Below are 20,669 nucleotides of genomic sequence, written 5' to 3'. Positions count from 1 at the left end.
TGGTGAGGGTGTCGTCACTGTGGTAGCGTCCGTGTATGTGTGCATTGGTTGCTCTACAACCTGCACATACACACTGGCCGCCCGCCCTGCCGAGGGGGTCAGTGTAGAGGAATGGCATCGTTGACGCCTGGCACGTCGTGGATGCCCAACACGGCGAGTACTGGGCCAATGTCTGGAATGGCACTGGACTACGGACACATCCGTAGGCGTGGTGCGATGCAATGGCGGGCATGGCCGTCGCCAGCGAGGCGGCGAGGTGAAGGGTGGGCGAGTGTGGGGTACTACTTGGTCTCTCTGTATGGCTGCACGTACGCGGGATACGGTGCTGCCACCGAAGGGCAGCCTGGTGAGCCCGCCCACCAAAACGGAGCAATTGAGGTTGCGTGACTGGAAACGCCGGCGAGAGTGCACCAATGACAGCAGGGCAGCTGCAAGATAGAGAAAGACACAGGCAAGCCGTCTCTCTGCTTCGTCTGCTTGCCGTGCTGCTGCTCCGCCAAACTCGAGTCCAACGTGGCCCTGGTGTGTCGCTGTGGCTCTGCTGCTACGTGCCAAGCCCGCTTCGCTCTTCCTGCATGGCCGACTGAACGTCTGGTTATCACACCCGCACCCAAACCCTTACAATCCCATCGCCCCCCTCACGCCCCCTCTCCCTCCCCCAGCCGCCACGCGCTGCTCATGGAAAGCCTCCTTCGATGAGCCAGCAACACCCCTGGGGCGCCCCGAGACAATCCCAAAGCACACGCATCGCTCCCATCTCCACGGCCTTTGCCCACGACCACCACCTCCACCAGCACCAGCACCAGCAGCGCAATCCCAGCACCCCCTCGCCCAACCCCTCGCGCCACGCCCAATCGCCCGCCACTGCCCACTTCCCCTCGCTGCTGCCTGCCTCGTCGTCGACGTCGTCGCCCTTCTCGCCCGCAGGACAGCAGCTCCCCGCCAGCCAGCTGCTGTCCTCCCGTGGGTCCAGGACCATAGCGCCCCAAGCTGCATCGCACCTGGCTTCCTCCGCCGCAGCCGCTACTCAGGGCGCCAGTGCACAGTCAAACAGCGGCGGAGGAGCCTCCAAGCTGGTCCGCGCCTCGCCCTCACTCTCAGTCTCGAGCACCACCGGCTCCCCCAGCACCTCGGCCCACTCGTCTGCCGCCTCGTCCCAGAACCTCTCCCGCATCGTCATCGCACAGATATTTCTCCTGCTTAGCCAATTCGGGCCAGTAAAGGACGACAAGGACCGCGCCAAGTGGGACACGCAAACCGAGCAGATCAGGAAGGTTCGTCGCCCATCCCTTCCGCGCTTCGTCCCCGCCCTGCCTTACTGACGCGCCCCCCCAGCTCGTAGATACAAACGGCATGGAGGTCTTTACAAAGTACTTCCGCCGCGTGCTGCAGAACAATGCAGCCACCATCTTCGGCTCCGGCGCACGCAATGCCGACCCCAATGGCAGCTACCAGATCCTGCTCACCGAAGTGCACAAGATACGGAAGGATCCCGAGCAGGCCGACAAGATCGCAGAGTCCATCAGCACCAGCGAGGGTGATCTGTTTCGTGACTTTGATCTCGCCACATTCGTATCTCATTTCAAACTAGACTCGGTCGCAAAGACAATGCTGGCGCTCGCTTGCAGGAAGACAGATCTGCGGTCCAAAGGTGCGCGCCCCCCCTCCCTCTGCTCGCTGACTCTAGCCACTAACACTTCTCAGCCGACGCAGTTCTATCTACCATAGGCGATGACTTACTCATGGCCATCGCACAGCCGACCCAGCCAGACGACATGAATCATGAATACCTCGCCGCACTCGTCGAACGCCTCCTCCAGGACCCGCCACCAGGCTGGGATGAAGAGAAGAAAATGAGCCTTGCTTACGCTGTCCAGATGCGATATCAGCAGACACACCAACAGATACCAGGCATTGTCGAATCAAAGCTGATACTCGTCGAGCTCACTGACGGGGCGCGTAACCCTCTTGTCAAACTAGTCAAGCAGGCAGGGCCCCAAGGCACGGCTACGGTCGAGGCATGCAAAGAAGTTCTTGCATCGGCCGAGACACGCGACATCAGCTACCAGCAAGTTGCCGCAGTTCTACTCTACCTCGCCCTTTCGACCGGATACAATGCAAAGAATTTTGTAGCTGCGCTACGTGAGCACCGGACGGGACAACGAATAGACTGGCAAGACGTAGTGCTTGCCTTTGATCGAGATCACCTCCGCATTGAGCGACATCAGTTCCTGGCCATCTACAACGCATTGCTTCCCGTAGCCCAAGAGAATGAAAAATTCGATATACAGGCACTGTGGGGAGGTCAATGGCAGCATGACTTGACACAGCTGTATTTCGTAGTGGCTTTCCTGTCATCCACAAGACAGGAGCTGGATGTGACTCAGATCCCTAGGCTCCGCACGTCGTACTCGATGAAGACATTTGAAGGGGCTTCAGAAGATGCAAGAGCCTTTGCCGAGGAGGCCGTCAGACATCCATTTGTTTCGCTGGACGCAACGGCAGCTCTTTTCAACATGATCTTCCAGACGTCAGAGACGTACCATACGGCTCAGCTAATGGGCATACCTGACTTAGTAATCAACCCCCACACAGCAGAGTTCCTCGTAGCGGCAGCGGCAGTCCCAAAGCCATGGGGTGCATTGCAAGAGCAAGCATTGAAGCAGCTGTTTGATCCTTATTTTCACAAGAAGCTACCCATTTACAACTTTGTCCTTTACGGCTTGTGGCAACAGGATATCCAGTGGCTTGTGGACAGATTTGTCGACGCATACAACGCCGACTCGATGACCCTCACTCTGATCCTGGAGCATGCCGAGACGAATAACTGGTTGGAGCCACTGATCCGTAGCAATACTGATATCAGCCTGGACTTGGCTGCACAGGCACACGCACGTGGAAAATTCGAGCTTGAGCCCTGGCTACAGCAGACATTCGACCAGGCTGGGCCACTCTTCCGTCGCATTCTGACCAACTTTCTCAGTGCGCGGGCAGGGGAAGAGATGCAACGCCTCCGAGACGACCATCAACCTCTTAACCTACCACTAGCAGTGAAGACGGTGTATCCACTCCTTTGGTTCCTTGCTGAATGCGGTTTACCCGAGCAGGAACTACTTCCCCTGCAGCGAAACTGTATCCAGGCCTATCCTCGCCTGATCAACTATGGCGAGGGCGTGGACGACGTCATTGATGCTAATGGCCAAAATGGCAACGCACTTCCTGAAGAAGCCGACAAAAAGATGCAAGAGCACTTCAAGAACATGTACAGCGGCGACAGCGATGTTAGAGACATCATCTCCGCTCTGAAGAAGTACAAAGAATCTCGCGATCCTGCGGACCAGGACCTGTTTGCCTGCATGATTCATGGCTTGTTCGACGAGTACAATTGTTTCGGAGAGTACCCACTCGAAGCATTGGCGACGACTGCTGTGCTTTTTGGTGGTATTATCAACTTCAATCTTCTGTCCCGCATCGCACTCCAAGTTGGGTTGGCAATGGTTCTAGAAGCTGTGCAAGAGTTCCGCCCTGAAGACAGTATGTATAAATTCGGTCTTCAGGCTCTGATTCACTTCTCGAATCGACTCTCTGAATGGCCCAACTACTGCGACCAACTTCTTATCGTTCCTGGACTCCAAGGCACGGAAATTTATGCTAAAGCTGAAGAAGTAGTAGGTCAGCAAGTCGGTGAAGTCAACGGCGAAGGCCATAACGGTATGGGCATGACCAACGGTAACGGCGTCGACGAGAATCTCCGCCAAGAGCCAGCCGTGCCCAAGTTCAGCTGTCTGTATGTGGACCCGCCACTGCGCCCAGAATTATACGAGGACCCAGATGAAGACGTCCAGGACAAAGTCTTGTTTGTACTGAACAACGTGTCCGAGCGCAACCTGCGCGACAAGATCAACGACCTGACTGAAGCTGTTGAGGAGAGACATCATCAGTGGTTCGCCAACTACCTCGTTGAGGAGCGTGCAAAGATGCAGCCCAACTTCCAACAACTGTATCTCGACATGCTTGACCTGTTTAATGACAAGATGCTCTGGGCCGAGGTTCTTCGAGAGACATATGCCAGTGTTGTTCGCATGCTGAACACGGACTCTACCTTGGGATCTACCGAACGTGGCCACCTGAAAAACCTGGGTTCGTGGCTTGGATCCCTAACCATAGCCCGGGACCAGCCAATCAAATTCCGCAACATTTCTTTCAAGGACCTGTTGCACGAAGGTTACGATTCAGACCGCCTCCTGTTGGTGATTCCGTTCACCTGCAAGGTATTGGTACAAGCCGCGAAGTCGACAATTTTCAAACCTCCCAATCCATGGTTGATGGAGATGCTGGGTGTGCTCATGGAGCTATATCACTTTGCTGACCTGAAGCTCAACCAGAAGTTCGAGATTGAAGTTCTCTGCAAGGGTCTGGAGCTTGACCACAAGGACATAGAGCCAACTAACAGCATCCGAGGACGGCCGCCAGTTGATGAAGAATTCCTTGGATCCATGGTGACAGACGGCATGGAAGCCTTCGGCGACCTTTCTATTGTGAGCCTTAATCGTGGCGCACGTGGACCCAATGAACGCTTCTCTTCAGCAGCAATGACGGCCGCTCTGCCCGATTTCACCAACCAACTTCAATACCCACCTTCTGGAAATAGTGCAGTTCCGCCAGCAACGCTCAAAAAGATTTTCCTTACTGCAGTCAATCAGGCTATACAGGAAATCATTGCTCCCGTAGTCGAACGCTCCGTTACTATTGCCGCAATCTCAACGTCGCAGCTGATCAACAAAGACTTTGCCATGGAACCCGATGAGGAGAAGCTTCGCAATGCAGCACACACTGTTGTCAAAGCTCTTTCTGGTTCTTTGGCTCTTGTCACCTGCAAAGAGCCCCTCCGTATGAGTATCCAGAATAACATCCGCCTCACAGCGAGGGATCTTCCCGATCAGGGACTGCCAGAGGGACACATCATCATGTTTGTCAACGACAACCTTGACCTGGTCTGCAACACTGTTGAGCAGGCAGCTGAAATGTCATCCCTCGCAGAAATCGATATGCAAATCGAAGAAGCCGTCCGTATACGTCGCATGTTCCGTAGCTCTCGTCCAAATGAGCCCTTCAAGGATGCAAACATCAGTCCATGGGCATTCTACATTCCGGAACCATACAGACAAATGCCTGGCGGTTTGAATAGGGAGCAGTTGGCTATCTATGAAGACTTTGGCAGGCAGTCGCGAGGCGCGCCGCACGTTAACAACACCTCTCAAGATGGCGGTCGACAACTCCCAGATGTTCTCCAAGACCAATTTGCGGCGGTGCCAAATCTTCCAACTCCAGGTGCTGCACCAGCTGAGCCACGACAGCCGGCCCAGCAACAACCTAGGCTACAGAGTCTTCAAGCACCTCATGCAGCGCTGACTCAGCAACAGCCTAACGGCTACATGGACGCTCCTGGTCTTGAGCGAGGCCAGCGTGGCGTAGAGGACCTCCTCATCGAGTTGACCCGCGTGATCAAAGAGGCACCAGAGGAGCGTATAACAGACCTCCAACCTGGTAGCAGCAGTGTCCACCAAGTCTTCGATCAGCTCATCTCAAGCATCGAGTTCGCCGGCCCTAACAAAGAAACATGGGCCTTCCGTATTGCTGGACAAGTCACGAACCACCTCTTCTCTGACTCCTTGAGTCGTCTGGAGGTCGAAGTCATGGCTCATCTATTGAGCCATCTGTGCCAACTGTCCGTCCAGACATCACGACAAGTGCTGATGTGGCTGGCCACTCTTCACGACGATGACCGTATTTTCAAGGCTACAGTCATGGTGGCCCTTATGGAAGTCAATCTCATGGATATGCATCGCTTGAACATGACAATTGCCAAGGCCATTCAAGAACGGCGTGTTGCTGCAGTGGAGATGCTGTCAAGCCTGATGGAAGAGCTCTTGCTCAATGAGCACCCGAGTGCTTTCCGTGCCGACTTTGCCATGTCCATCGACGCTCTCACTACCTGGCTAGCAGAAGACTCGAGCTTTGAGCTTGGAAAGCGCGTCATTGCCAACTTGCAAGCGTCGCCCAATGAGCAGTCACTGACACCACCAGCATCTAGCCACAAAGATCAGCTCGAGTACGTCTTTGACGAGTGGGTGCATCTTCAGATGGAAAACATCCCAAAGAAAACCGTTGGTGCTTTCATCTACCAGCTCCACCAACAGAAGGTGCTGGAGACTCAAGAATCTTCAGTTGCATTTCTTCGCACTTGTATCGATGCCTCTGTCATTGCATATGAGCAGGAACACTCATCCCCATATGGAAGTGGTAACGAAGACATTGCGACAGTTAAGGTCGATGCCCTTGGGCGGCTCATCGTCGACCTTCTTGTCTATCAAGGTGAACAAGAGGGTGCTACTAAGAAGAGCAAAGCGAGGTACTTAGACCAGATGCTCGTCGTCGTAGTACTCGTCCTTTGTAACCACCACACCACCCGAGAAGATGCCTTCAACCAGAAAGTGTTCTTCCGCCTGTTTTCGACTATTCTTTTCCACCTGAACGATGCAGTGAAGGAAGAGTCGTTGGCAGAACAAAAGGCAGACATCTTCCTTGCAGTCGCCAAAGCTCTTTTGATCGTTCAGCCCTCCAACATTCAACGCTTTGCCTTTTCATGGCTCGCATTGGTTGCACATCGTATCTTTGTGCCTGCCATGCTGGAGGAGGGTCAAGATGACAAGCGTTGGGACATCTACGCTCAGCTTGTGGATACACTCTTGATCTTTACTGGAAAGCTGATAAAGCCCACTGGAGAAACCATCATGACCCAACAGTTCTACCGCGGCGTTCTACGCGTGTTGTTGGTTATCCACCATGACTTCCCCGAGTTCCTGGTCGAGAACCACTTCAGGTTCTGCAACAGCATTCCAATGCACTGCACACAGCTCCGTAACCTGATTGTCAGTGCCTATCCATCTACCATTCTCGAGATGCCAGATCCATTCACTGCAGGATTAAAGGCAGACCGCCTCGAGCACGATCTTCAAGCACCCGTCATCCGTGGCGATATCGAGCAGATGCTTTCGGACGTAGGCATTAAGGATGCCATTGACAATCTGCTGAGAGGCTCTGAGCTGAAGGACCAGGACGTCGACAAGGTCACCTGCGCGGTGTACTACGCAGAGCCCAAGCCTGCAGGCTTTGAGCTTGTCCCAACGACAGCCAATCCAGCGCTGATACATGCGATCACATTGTATATCGGCATATCGACTCTTGGCACAGGATCAGCCACAGTGCCAATCTTTGATGCAGAGAGCCCAGCTACCAAGCTCATTGAAAGGCTGGCCAAGGACTTCCACCCTGAGGCCAGATTCCACTTTATCAGCGCCATCGCGAACCAATTGCGCTTCCCAAACACGCATACTCACTTCTACAGCTATGCGCTGCTGCACCTCTTCGGACCCCCAAGCGAGGACTCGCTGGCATCGGAGATTCAAGAGACTATCACCCGTGTATTATTGGAGCGCCTGTTGGTTCACCGCCCGCACCCATGGGGGCTCATCATCACGCTGCTGGAAATTCTAAAGAACCGCACATATGCATTCTGGGAGCTGCCGTTCGTTAAGGCGGCGCCTGAAGTACGTAGATTCCTTACAAATTGTCTGTTGAATCATACTAACTCATTGTCCCTTCCAGGTCGAACGCCTTCTCAATGCTCTCTTCACGCATGCTCAACAGAGCCCACGCCCAATAGCTTAGTCGGCTGGTGGCCGAATCTCGACGTTCACACCACGAGTGCATTTAAGAGGCACCAATAATCTTCCGCCACTGCATTTACCAGCGCACTCTGGTCATAGGCAATATGTGGACCTTAGTCAGGGTCGGTCTTCCTTTTCTTCTTCTCATAATACCTTTCCTTCCTAGTCATTGGCATTTCTCGGCTACTTACGGGATCACGACTCCATTGGGCTGGCTGGCAAACAGTGGGTAATGATGATCCTGTGGAAACGGACACGGATATAATGATGAACTGGAAAGGACGATGTTCGGGATTGCCGCTATCATTTTCTGTCTTGGTCACGGTAAAAAAAAGCACGGAGTTCTTCGGGGTCGAGTTGAGTGTTTCTATTCGTCACGGAGATGCTTTACTAGTCATGTCTTCTGCACATTCTTGTAGAATAGCATTTGCTCGGCGAATCTTTCAACGGGGGGAAGGGATGGATGGATGGATGTTCTTGAAGGCGAAAATGCGCATACCGTCTGGTGCATCAAGTGTAGGATATTATCATGAACGGTGTTTCTACTTTTCCTTTATCCAGTGTTTGATGATTAATATGATACGTACTAATGGAGAGACTCACGAAATTGCGGCTCATCATTTCGTAGTTCTGTCCCACGTGGAAGGTACGCTAAAAGATACGAGTGCTCCTGCTCTCGTCCAACCCTCATCCCACTAAAACTCCAGTGCTGGAACAGAGAGCATTGGCAACGACACAAAGGACATGACGGTTGCGATACTCTTAGAAGACAAGGTGATCGATGCAGTGCTTATAACTTCCAAGCAAAATAATCTTCAATTATTATAAATCTCGAACAAAAGCCTACCCCACATTCTTCTTGACGACTGCTAACGTGTTTCAGGCCTGTTGGCTCCAACTATCCTTTATAGCCACTGCAAGCGACAAATTCCTTTCCTTTTCATAACGCCATAGTGAATCCATTCCAATCATCGAACGCCTTTTTTCTTTTTCGCCCCATCCAAACCGTTCCGCCCTCGCTGACTGATCCCTACCGCCACTCTATCTCTACTCTGTGTTCCTTGCATAGTATCTCGGCCTAGGTGCTTTTCGTGGTCTGGGTGCCTGGATAGGCGAGTTCTCGTCCCGCTCTATCCGCAGCATCTCGCGCACCTTGCCGTCGAACGTAACGATGATTTGAAACGGGACCTGCGGCTCACCGGACGAGGACGAACTAAAGTACGAACTTGTGGTCGAAGATGCGGGCGAGACGGGTGTGTCGGGCGTGCTAGGCGTCGAGCATCTGTATGAGGTGGATTGCGAGGCATCAGGAAGTGCATCCATGTTGGGTGATTGTGTGTGATGATCGTAGTCCTTATCTACGGGCGCGGGTCGGCGATTATTATGCGGGGGGTGTGGATAGAACACGAGCAAAGTTCGGTAGCGACTGTGGTGGTAGGACTTGTGAAAGGTATGTGCTCGACTTTCTATGTTGGTTGATGATTCCAGGAGGATCAGGCGGCGGTATGTGTGTATATTTGGTGGGAAGGGGGGCTGTTCAGCTGAGGTTCCGCTTAGTGTCTGCGTACGGTCGGCGTGATTCGGAGTACGTATCACGGGGTACGTTTACCCTAGAAACGGCGCTTGTTAGGGATGATGCTTACCAGAATCCAGAACACTGAGCGTGTACGCCGGCCAAGTCGGAACCAAGGCTATACGTCTGAAATTGACAATTTACTCACCAGCAGCGTTACGTACCTCTATATCATAAACTTAAGAAGCAAGTATAGTCACCCTACACCCAATGTCGTGAAGAGGTAGGTCGTATAGTCTTTTTTTGATCGAAGCTTCTGGTGTTTCTTGAAGCACCCCAAAAAACAAATAAAGTATTGAAGGCTTTTGTTACAGGGCACGACATGATCATGGCGGCTATGCCCCTTTCCCATTTAATAGAAAATCTACACCCTTGGCTGATTCAAGAGGTCTCTCCTCCGCTCGCCCAGTTCCCTAGAGTGCAAGCACCGCGTCAGCTACATCTCGCATCGTCATCTCGGAAGACCCCCACTAGGTGGAGACGGCAATGGTGGTCAGGCCAGTCGCGGCCTTCTGCTGCGCCACACAAAGGCGCGTTGGCTTAGCTCGCACGCTCATAGGCTTAGGGTATTTACTATTAGCTATACGATACTATATTTAATAGTAAAAGAACTAACAGAGGGTGTAGCATATGTGTCATAGAATAGCAGACGTGGTGTTGCGAGAAGAATATCTTTGCTGTGTTTGGAGTCGGGGCTTGTGCTGTGTGTGTACATGAGCACAACAATGCAAGTATGGAAATGGATATGGTCAGCAAGATTCATTGCCACTTTGGGACTTGTGCAGAAGGGGACTGGGGGTTGCATGGATGTTTGAGCAAAGCGGAGCGAAAGATGAACCCTCCCGAACACCCTCGTGCACCACCCCCTGTACATTTGAGGGATGAAACAAGACTCGATGTTCTCTGGCCAGCATGTGGGCTCCGGTTGGTTTCTAGTTTATTTGGTTGATATGAAAGGAGGCCGAAACGGCAACTCCCTAGAGTACGGCATTACCTTTGGGATTTGCTGGATCACATGATGCTTCCGGATACTTGGGTGGCCCTCTTGTGCGTTTATTGTCCTTATCATCTCCTCGCCCAAAGACCCTTTGCATCACACCTAGAAATTGCAATGCCATTCCATTCCCCTCGGGCTGCAAAGATCTACACTTTTCCTAACATGCGCCTCCTTCAGATTGTCCGCTCGATGGTTGCCTTGAGGGTTGAGTTCGGCCTAATGGCTCAGTCGTGGTCAGGCAAACCGTCAAGCCTCACAAGGCGCAGTCGAACCTCACCGCCACCGGACTGCTCATCGTATCTTTCGCCTTAGTTACTCCGTACAAACATCACTCGTCAGAATGTTCGCCTTGAGATCGTCTTCACAGCCATGTGCTGGTGGCCTCGCATGCACCGTATATTCTGTTTTGCACCGCTAAGGTTGCCCTGCATGCAGACCCACCATTCATATCACCAAGCATCCGTTTCAACCGAACTTGCGGCTTTCAAGATGACGCCGATACTACCAGATTGTATCGCATTTGAGGCAACCACGGAAGAATATCAAAAGCAGCCAAGCTGGTTGAAGGCGAGCTTGGCTTGGCTTGGCTTGCTATTCGTCTCAGTTGGAGTCGAGTCGATGACGTTAGACCCCGTTAAGCACGACGTTGGTAGGATCATGGTAATGAAGGGCTGTGTGGTTAAGTATGGAAGGGCAGTACTTGCCCAAAAGCCTTAGGTTTCCAGGACTTGTCATGGATTCTTGTCATAGTTGGTTGAGCACTCGAGTGTCGCGCATTCTCTCTTATGCCCACTGAAACTGAGAATTGAATCTACAAACTACAGATATCACAAGATATCGACAGCTGTCCAGGCAAAAGTCCAAAGATGGACAGACGGAGTATGCAAGAGCAACGACATCGTGAAGGTACACACCGCCCATCATATGCATAATCTCGATCTCTGACTCGACCCAGCAAGGCAGTCTGTGGGTGATATCGCAGGAGGTCTTAGTCAACACCTTGGGCATCGCACGTCTTTTACTCGAAAGCGCGCAGAGTCGCACCAGTCTCAAACAGCAACCTCACCACGGGTACTGTCGCCATCGGAAATCGAGCAACTGCCCCAACAAGCCTTGATCTCTGCATACCTGCGATCTTCGTATCATGGGGACCACGCAGATCGCCCAGAGAGACTTTCCTCAGCTGGATCCTACTACACAGCTTCGTCATCGCACTACAAATCGCAAGGCGAAATGAGGAGAATAAGCGGGAACTTCAACGCACCAACGGAGATTGAGGTGGAGCGACAGAGGAGCCACTCTAAACGGTCACGGGGTATGGGAAAACTCAGGGATGTGTTCAAGGGTCTGGTGCGGGCGTAGGATCAGTTCGTTGAGGTCGGTACTGGTACCTGCTTTCCCTTGTGCACACCATGTCATCTTAAATTCGTCATGGCACACACGACCTCGCGTCACTCTATGCGCGTTGTCCGCGCCGTGGGCTTGTTCTCTTAGATACCCAACATCTGCCCTTGATCTGCTTGTTTCAGCTTACGATCCACATGCTCAGTTTTTTTCAGGTCTTGAGTGTGCGACACGGCTCGGGTGAGCGTGATGAGTGACATCATCGGCCCCGTTCACCACAAACGCCACACCTCCCTCGCTTCGCGTACGCCTCTCCGCAACCGACCATGCATCCCAGCGTCACCTCGCCAACGACCCCATAACTTGCTACCCGCTCCGTTGTTGCGTGCAGCCACCGCGGAGCCCGAGCCCTGTCCTCCGCCGAGACAATCAAGAGGGATTTCAGTCGCTGCACCGATCATCTCCTTGATTGGCCACCCATCATTACCCCTTCTGGACCTTGATGGACCAAGGGTGGCTGGCTTTTACCACACTGCAATGACGTCGAGGGGTGTGGTATGACTTGCAGGCTTGTCCAGCGTCTGTGCCATCCATATCGTAACTGTTGGGATGGGAATGTAGGCAGCCGCTTTGAGTCTTCGATATGCATCATCGCATATGGGTCTAGATCCTACATTTATATGTGAGGCTGACAAGCAGGCTGCCTATTTCTTGAAGAGTCCCCCTTGCTTGCTGACTTTGACTCCCTATTCACCACCCAGTCCACCCAGTCAGACCTCACTGCCCCCTTAATAAAAGAACATGGACCACTATCCCACGGTCAGTGTCAACGAACGCGAAACTCCATCATCAAGAATATCATCACGCCACGACTCTGTCTCCTCTGTCGGCAAAACCTCAACTAGAAGCAAACGCTCATCAACCATGCAAACAACAAGCTCCGCTGAGCGCCAGTCCTACTCGTACCATTCCTTCCCGTCTCCATCGACACACTCACCGGTCTCCAACTCGTCCCGATCCAACTCCAGCTCCTCCAACCACTCAAACTTCCAGCGCATCGAGGAAGAGTATGCGCGGTATACAAATGCGCCACCCCCGTACAGCGAAAAGCAGTATGAGGGGAAGACTGAGGAGGAGAAGTCGAACATGCGGATGAAGGATTATACCAAGGAGCTCTCGAGGATAATGACACGGCAACTGGTTAGGGGGCTGAAGATTAGTGAGAGGGAGAAGGTGAAAAGGGAGGGGAAGAAGAACTAATTATACTATCACAGGGGTTGGTATTGTGGAGGATAATGCTTTCAACATGGGCTGGACCTGGTATGGTTTTGTATGACTAGTGACGTGTATGATTAACGATGGCGTTTCTCTGTTTATGCGGCGACTTGGAATCAAATAAGCGGAATTATTTGTTTCTTATTGTCATAATATTGTTGGGAAGTTTTGAGCTTGTTGTTTGTTACTATACCAATTTGACTTTGGCATATTATTCACGAGTATCACTGGGGATATTGTTTTTCATCTTAACCTGGCTGCTGTGTGGGTTTTGGCTTCGAGGATACAAAAGCATAGTTTGGTCGTTCCTTAGTAGTGAGCGAGTTTGGTCATGTTTGTCGTACATGAGACGATTGGTCTCTGTACGTGTAAATATGTATTTTAAAGGTTCGACGTCAAAAAAAAAGGTTATAACACGCCTGATTACACCCTTGTTGAAGGTTCATAGGTGTTTTGGCACTTAGCAATACAAATTGGAACAATCGAACCCAAGACTTACACAGTGGTTGGATCGGAGATAGTAGCTAGTACTAGCGGATATAACCCTCAACTTCTTCTTTTCTCACGTGATGCACTGACGTACACTACGACACTTTTCCACGCTGCCATAACCATGAACAATCACTCCACCATATGTAAAAAGTACATTCATTCCAACTGTTGACAAGCCCCGCAACGCCTTCCCGCCCAGCATCAGCCCAACTAACCATGAAACCACCAAATCCACACAACCCCAAGCGCAACGAAACCTTCCATCCCGCACACATACCCATAGACCCCAATGCAACACTCCACCCAGTACCAAGTCGCATAACCGGCCCCCTTCCCTTCCTAAACCCCACAAAAGCCCACTACCACCTCCACTCCCACCCAAACATCCGCTTCAAATGGACCTCGCGCAACGACCGCAAAGGCCGACACGCCCTCTCCGTAAGCCAACCCCACACTTCCGACACCACAGGGAGCAGCAGCAACACCACCACTCCGCGCCCCACCTCCTCCGCCCACCCCATTCTAGCCAACATGTGGAAGATGGCGACTTACTACCCCATCTGGGATTTATCGTTCCTCATCGCATACATATTCACGCTCGGCAGCATTCTCTGGATCCTCAATGCTTTCTTCGTCTTTTTACCTTTGGTGCGACCGGAGACGGGGTTTGCGGGTGAGAGCTTGTATGGCGGGGGGATAACGGCGTTTATCGGGGCTACGGTGTTTGAGGTGGGTTCCGTGCTGTTGCTTGTTGAGGCGGTGAATCAAGGACGGTCTGGGTGTTTTGGCTGGGCTGTTGAGAGGGTGTTGGAGGGGGACGAGGGCGCGGGGGTGAGGGTGGAGAAGGGGGCGTGCTTGCATGCGCATAGGAGAAAGGAGCAGTGCGGGGAGGTGGAGAAGGCGGAGGGAAGGAAGTGGGTTTGGTGGCCGGCGAGGGAAGAGTTGCGGAGGCATTATGTTCATAATCTAGGGTTTTTGGCGTCGCTGGCGCAGTTTGCGGGCGCGACGATTTTTTGGGTTGCCGGGTTTACGGCGCTGCCGGGGATTTATGATAGGATGTCAAAGCCGGTTACGATTGTTTTTTACTGGACGCCGCAGGTTGTAGGTGGTTTGGGGTTTATCATCTCTGGGTTTCTGTTTATGATCGAAACGCAACCTACATGGTGGAAACCAGCGCCTCGGACACTCGGCTGGTGGATTGGGGCGTTGAATCTGATTGGAGGTGTGGGGTTCACGTTGTGTCCGGCGTTTGGATATGATAGCAGTAGTTGGGCGCAGTATCAGGCGTGTCTGAGTACCTTTTGGGGTAGTTGGGCGTTCCTGATTGGGAGTACACTGCAGTGGTATGAGAGTCTTGAGAAGTTTCCGGTGGAGATTAGTAAAGCAGCGCGTTAGTAGAGATTTTGTGTTGAATATATGTGTAAACAAGAGATATGAAATAGCAGTTGATAATGTGTTATTGATCATTCGTAACTGGAGATGTTCGTCGTTCAGAATGAAACGTTGACGGCATGAAAGGATAGAGACATAGGTCAAGTTGACAAATATTTCGTAATATTGGTTATGATAATCATAGTTGACATCTTCTATAAGAGGTCCCTGTTGTATGTGTTACCATGTCCTCAATATATGTGTATCATTGTCTATTGAATTCTTCTTGATCTTTCACTCACTCCCTCATCGCACTACCATATTCCAACGAAAACAACGTTGCTCAAGCAAAACAGAAAGCACGCTTTCTCAACACAAGGGATTAAAAAAGAGAGAGACTCGGTAGCTTAACACCAAGGCTCTCGCATTTTCGACCAAGGACAACAGCGTATTAACTCTGACATGAATTACTAACTTGTTAGGTAACTACTACCCGATATCCTCAGTGAGTAACAGACACTCACTCCCCCCCCCCTTTCCATCATCCTCCCCACGATTACCTTTCCTTCCACTTCACTTCTACAAACACCAACCCTTTTTTCAGTCTCATCAACGCGTTCACGCCCCTTCTTCTTCAATCAAAATCTCCCCCCAATGCCCACGTATCCCTTTATAATCCCGACTACATTTACCCTTCCAAACCCACCCCCTCTATTCTTACACATGCCATCACTGCTCAAGACTAACATCGAACACAACGCCTAGTATCACTATTCGCATACCGTTGTATCAGTCACCTCGCTATCCCATACATGTGTATGTGTGGAGTATATAATTTGCTTAACACCCTTCCCCCCCCCCCCCCCCCTCTGGCAACATACTAACGCATTCTAGTGATTCTCGACTCGCAATATTAAACACCGCACCACATCCAGCTGATTATTATATCCATTTCTCAACCTGAATACTTCTTCTGACGGAAGATCTGCGGTAAAAAAAAAAGAGGGGAGGGGTTCTGGCATGTGCTCCTCGTTTTAATGGCGTTTCGCCGGCATTTACAGGGCGTTTAAGGGTAAAATAAACTTTTTTTTTCTCTCCACACTGAGGCGGAGAGTGGGTTGAGGTGGGAGCGGCTTCATGGGACCGGGGTTTTTTAAATGCAGGAAGATGAGGGTGGGTAGTGGTGGGTTTGGAGGGGTAATCAAGTAGCGTGGTTGAGTGAGTGCGTTTTTTTGGAAGGGTTTGATGAGATGAGAGCTAGGGCTTTTGAGCTTGGGGCGGAGGGGGGTGGTGATTTAGGAGGGGAGGGGTGAGGTTGTTAAGGCTGGTGGAAAAAGAGAGAGAGAGAGAGAGAGAGACATTTGTGTGCGGATGGGTAAGGGGATTTCGAGTTTGAAGGGGGCCCGAGAAGGGGGATGGAGCTTAGGAAGAAGAGGATCAATCAAGAAGGAGAATATGGAGATCAGAGTATATCGAGTACTTGGAATGGCGAAGGCGTATGATGAGCAAAGAGTAAATCCAGTCAAGTATATCCTTCTTCTACACACATTTCCAACGCATTCAGAATCTTGTAAATAGTACGCGGAAATCCTCCAACACTTTACACTCTCGCCACTGCATGAACTAACCACCATCACAACACCACACCTTCAGCTCAACTCTCTTCTTCCTCCCGTTTCATAGTGCAAAGACTGGTCTCGACCTCGAAATCAATAACTTTGCCACAGTCTGGAACCTCACCCCCCCCCCTCTAATGGCTAACCCGCCGTTATTTGACGGGGCAACGAAGGGGCAACACCCTTCGCTCCACCCTAGCGTCGCGCCGGCAACACAGCATATGCAGCTAGGAGGCCTTCGGGTCCCACGAAGGGGAGAAAAAAAAACGGCCAAGGGCCTCCCCCCGATTTTCGGTCCCGATCTTCCGTCGCGTACTAATCTTTGAGTGTGGATGGGTTCTTGGTTGCTAATCTAAGCGTAGGTGAAAAAGTTTGGAATACGAATTCTCTGATGCATGATGTTGATGATGATAATGATGGTGTGGGGGATGGAAATGGGGACGCGAAGTCAAAGTTGCTGAGGGTTTCTTTTCTTTTTCTTTTTCTTCTCACTTATTCATGATTCATGCCTCCCATTGTAATTTTTCGTAGTTTACTTTTAATTTATTTTTTTGGGCGCCGCGGGGGTGAGGAGAATATTCAGCCCGCGGAAATACGTAAGGGTTGAATTGGAAAAGAGACGTTGGTCAAAGAAACTTGATCCAGACTGGCTGTTTCTTTTCTTGCCTTCTCCACGGAGGCTGAAGGGTCCCTTTGCTTTTTTTGTCTCTCTCGGAAATGTTAGGGGGAGGCTAGTTGTTAGTGGTGCTCAAAGTTGTGGATGGGGTCAAAAAGCATGGTGTGGTTTTATTTGCGCCAGTGGGGTACTAGTTTGGCTGTTAGTGATGGTAGCGGAGCACGATAACGGCGTTGGATTTGTGGACCTGGAGTGTAAATCGTACGAGTTCGGAGATTGAAGTGAAGAGAGACATGTGAGGGGTGTTAGGATAGGTGCAGACTGGGGAAGCACATGTCGGAGACTCCCGGTCGACACATTCTTCTTTCGCTACAGATGCGAGTCGGCCAAAACCCACTTCTTGCCGATTCCATAAGCACTTTTCTTTGCCGATCCAAGGGACACGAATCGTTTCCGTACCGTGTTCTCGCTCTTGACCGCATGTCTCACGGGTTCGGCAAGACTCGGTGTACCTGCAGTATCCCATACTTGGGCACCACCGCACATGTTAGCTGGTGGCCATATCGACGATAACGGCCTTCGGAATACTAATTAGCTGTGTAGTAGTGCGCTTAACGCGTCAAGTCGATGAAGCTAGTCAACAACATGGGTTGTAGAGAAGACAGGTCGCACCCCGTAGCGTTACACACTTGGCATGAGTGAACGATGGCCGACGCTTCTTCATGCCCAATGCCCTGTGCTGATGACCGATCATGCAGCCTTGCGTAGGGTACCAGCTTCATGGGTTTTGGGTGTCGTTTTCATTGTCCGAGCGAGCAAAAGGCAAACATGGTCGTATTGGTAGGCGCTTGGCCCGGAGAGCGTTTCCTTGTAGGATGTGCAAAGGGAGCCCATTTTCAGCCGTCACGCCGGTCAAGGCCGTACAGCAGACGATGAAACTGACCGGACGAGTGATTTACTCAATGGGTAATAAAGTGCATGTGCACATACGCTTCGGAACGCCCGCCACCTGCCAGTTCCATGCTCCTTCTCCTTGTGCGCAGTTCTACTTAGGCATGGAACAATGGGCTGTCGCTTGCTGCTCGTTGCCGATTTACCACATGCCTTTCCCGGCCTATGATTTACGCATGTATTGGAAAGGTGTAAGAACCAATCCCTTCAGTCGTACGTGTGGGGGATGTAGCAAGCTCAAACGCAGTGGTACACCGACATGGCACAAAGGTATGCGTTCTTCTGTAGCCAGCCATATGAGATGATGACTGTACTACCCGAGCAATCTATGAATGGCTTTTGTAGAAAGAGCAATTCTTAGTATATGGCGGGGCCGGACACATGCTGACAGTTGGCACCACGCTGTGCTAGGTGTGGGGGATTTGTGCCATGACTGATCAACGATATGATCTTCTTGTAAAATGTTACTCTAGCGTGGCTGAGGAGACTGAACGGCGGCTTTGAGGCAGGCTGTGTAACCATCATGTGCCATTGGCATGCTTTTCTTTGTGTAGCAAACAAAAATGTAAGCCTCTCGACCTAGACGAAGCGTGGTGATCTACGTACAACTGCGAGCAGGGTGAGGTGTTTGGCATGAGCCGTTCATGAGACATTGCATAGTGTGATTGTTCCGTGCCTAATGCAAAGAATTGCCAAGTTTGGTCAAAACGTGGTAGAAGACGAGCGTCGACTATGCTCAAATCAACTCGGTTGCTGAGCATAGTACCACTTGCTCGTAGCACATGAACAGCCGCACAACCATGCACATGTGCTGTCAAGGTGTTAGCCCTTGATGAAGGGATGATTCACGGGATGAGGCCGTGCCCCAGATTCAAAAGGAAAGCCTAGACACCAAGCATTAGGCTCCAAAGCACAGCACAGATACTATCTACAAGACCAGTATGCAGACCCGACCAGCCGGGCACGTGTACGTACAAATGACGGCTTCCCGTATTACCGTGACACAGGGGCAAACAGCCACGAAGCTTACTGCGCAAGGCTCAGTCCTTACTTTTGAGCAAAGGTAGCAATCCCTAGTCAAAAAGAAGGTGTCCGGTGTGCGGTCTGCCACGTCCGAGGACACTTGCGAGGATTGACCCGCAAGCAGCCGCGTGACAAGAAGCGAGGCACACGCTGATGGATCTTGCTTTGACCAAAGAAGCAAAACGAGGCGTTTTTGTGGCTGGGACAAGGCAGCCTGAATGGGGACAATGGAAAGTCGTTACGAACAGGCGGCGGCTTCGGAAAAAATCAAGGATATGCAAGCACGGTAAAGGGCACATGGAATGTCTAGGCGAGTGGCGATGAATCGTGTTAGTCTTCAGCGTTTAACCAAGGATTGTGTGGAGCGAGGTCTCAACGCCTTCTAGGGTTTGTTTCGTAGACATGGATTCGAAATTACGAGGTGATGATAGCATGTGTAGATCTTGAGCCGTTGAAGGGGCCAGGCCATTCCTTCGGATCGTGGCATCGTCGTTTTGGGTGACATTGCTGTTGCTCGGTGAGCGAGCGTCAGAGACAAAAGTGGATGCCTGTAGACGTGTGTGTGTGTATGTATTCATCCAGCGAATCAATACATGATGCCTTGATCGGGACAATATCTGTGCACCTGATTTCGGCAAATTAGCGATATAAGCTGTAAAAGTCATGGCCGGATTTGCACAGCTGGCTCCATAGGATGGGGAGAAACAGAAAAGGTGCATGCGCAGACCTCGATGGTGGCTGCGAGATGATTTGCGATGATGCAAAAGGATGAGATTGAGGCATTTCTTCGTATGGGCTAGCGGCAGAAGGAACAAGAGGCTGCCTGGTGAATGGACTGGCAGACTCAATTTTCCAGCCGCGCGGCTTGGCACCAGCTCTGCCTAGACACTTGCTGCCCTTGACAGCCAGCTAGGCTGCACGTCAACCAACGGTGTTGCTGATTTTGCAGGCCCGAGACACGTGACATTTGTTACTTTTTCTTCGTCATCCGCTCTCGGTTGTATCGATGGGGATTGGCTGCCGCCAAAACAAAAAAGTGATTTAACGGTGGCCCATCGCGATTCCGGTGACGCCCTTCTGCGGGTCAAGGTACATGTAGGTAGATACATACATACACACACACACACACATCCATACGTACATACAGGGGCGTACGTACATTTCTACGCGACGCGCTATGTGGCTGAGAAGGACCGACAGCCGAGACGACACAAGGCCAACGGAAGCTGAGGAATGTTTGGTGGTTGATTCGGGAACCAGCCAACCAGCCAGCCAGCCATGGTGGGCAGCTGACCCGGCATCAAGCATGAGCGAGCAAGATAGAGAGACAAAGAGTCCCCTTTTGCAACGAGTGAGGGTTGGTATGACTGAAACCTGCTCACTGTTTGCTGCCTACGTGTCGTTTACTTCTTTTGCGGATATTGAAAAGGCAACAAGCATCAGGAATCAGGTGCTTGCGGACGATCATGCAACTAGAGACTTGTCTTTGTATGTGTGTGTGTGTAGCATGTATGTTTATCAGACATGAGTAAAGAGAGTGCGTGTACACTGTTGTTGTTGTTGACAAAACGTCTTGACATGCACATGGTTCAACATCGCGTGGCCTGAGCGGCGGCCGGTTGGGCGGCTGCTCTCTCCCAACAAACACCTGCTCCAAGGGCAAAGAAAAAATCAAGAGCCA

The 20,669-nt window shown here is 51.4% G+C and overlaps 4 protein-coding genes across 4 annotated transcripts; all 4 read left to right on the top strand.

The window, feature by feature from the left end:
- Nucleotides 1-695: 695 nt before the first annotated feature.
- On the top strand, nucleotides 696-7,731 carry PSV08DRAFT_189764 (CCR4-Not complex component, Not1-domain-containing protein; the record flags this gene model as incomplete). The annotated part of the gene is made up of 4 exons (XM_014223421.1): nucleotides 696-1,274; nucleotides 1,336-1,651; nucleotides 1,705-7,610; nucleotides 7,669-7,731. 4 exons carry the CDS (start codon nucleotides 696-698, stop codon nucleotides 7,729-7,731), a joined length of 6,864 nt encoding a protein of 2,287 aa, XP_014078896.1.
- A 3,435-nt stretch (nucleotides 7,732-11,166) lies between these two features.
- Nucleotides 11,167-11,828, top strand: PSV08DRAFT_365993 (uncharacterized protein; the record flags this gene model as incomplete). Its single annotated transcript, XM_014223419.2, has 2 exons — nucleotides 11,167-11,206; nucleotides 11,256-11,828. The coding sequence occupies 2 exons, from the start codon at nucleotides 11,167-11,169 to the stop codon at nucleotides 11,660-11,662; spliced, it is 447 nt and encodes a 148-aa protein (XP_014078894.1). The 3' UTR covers nucleotides 11,663-11,828.
- Nucleotides 11,829-12,396: 568 nt separating this feature from the next.
- PSV08DRAFT_365992 (uncharacterized protein) lies at nucleotides 12,397-12,980 on the top strand (the record flags this gene model as incomplete). The annotated part of the gene is made up of 2 exons (XM_014223417.1): nucleotides 12,397-12,863; nucleotides 12,919-12,980. Exons 1-2 carry the CDS (start codon nucleotides 12,446-12,448, stop codon nucleotides 12,978-12,980), a joined length of 480 nt encoding a protein of 159 aa, XP_014078892.1. The 5' UTR covers nucleotides 12,397-12,445.
- Nucleotides 12,981-13,556: 576 nt separating this feature from the next.
- PSV08DRAFT_334730 (uncharacterized protein) lies at nucleotides 13,557-14,811 on the top strand. The gene has a single exon (XM_014223416.2). The coding sequence runs from the start codon at nucleotides 13,628-13,630 to the stop codon at nucleotides 14,804-14,806; it is 1,179 nt and encodes a 392-aa protein (XP_014078891.1). The 5' UTR covers nucleotides 13,557-13,627; the 3' UTR covers nucleotides 14,807-14,811.
- The last annotated feature ends 5,858 nt before the right edge of the window (nucleotides 14,812-20,669 follow it).

Source organism: Bipolaris maydis, assembly GCF_028858645.1.
Source record: "Bipolaris maydis strain C4 unplaced genomic scaffold PSV08scaffold_16, whole genome shotgun sequence".
Classification (NCBI taxonomy): domain Eukaryota; kingdom Fungi; phylum Ascomycota; class Dothideomycetes; order Pleosporales; family Pleosporaceae; genus Bipolaris; species Bipolaris maydis.
The sequence above is the reverse complement of the archived record's forward strand: the minus strand, read 5'-3'. Positions and strand labels throughout refer to the sequence as shown.

Coding starts and splice junctions, on each gene's coding strand:
- PSV08DRAFT_334730 (XM_014223416.2), top strand. CDS start 13,628: ATGAAACCACCAAATCCACACAACCCCAAGCGCAACGAAACCTTCCAT.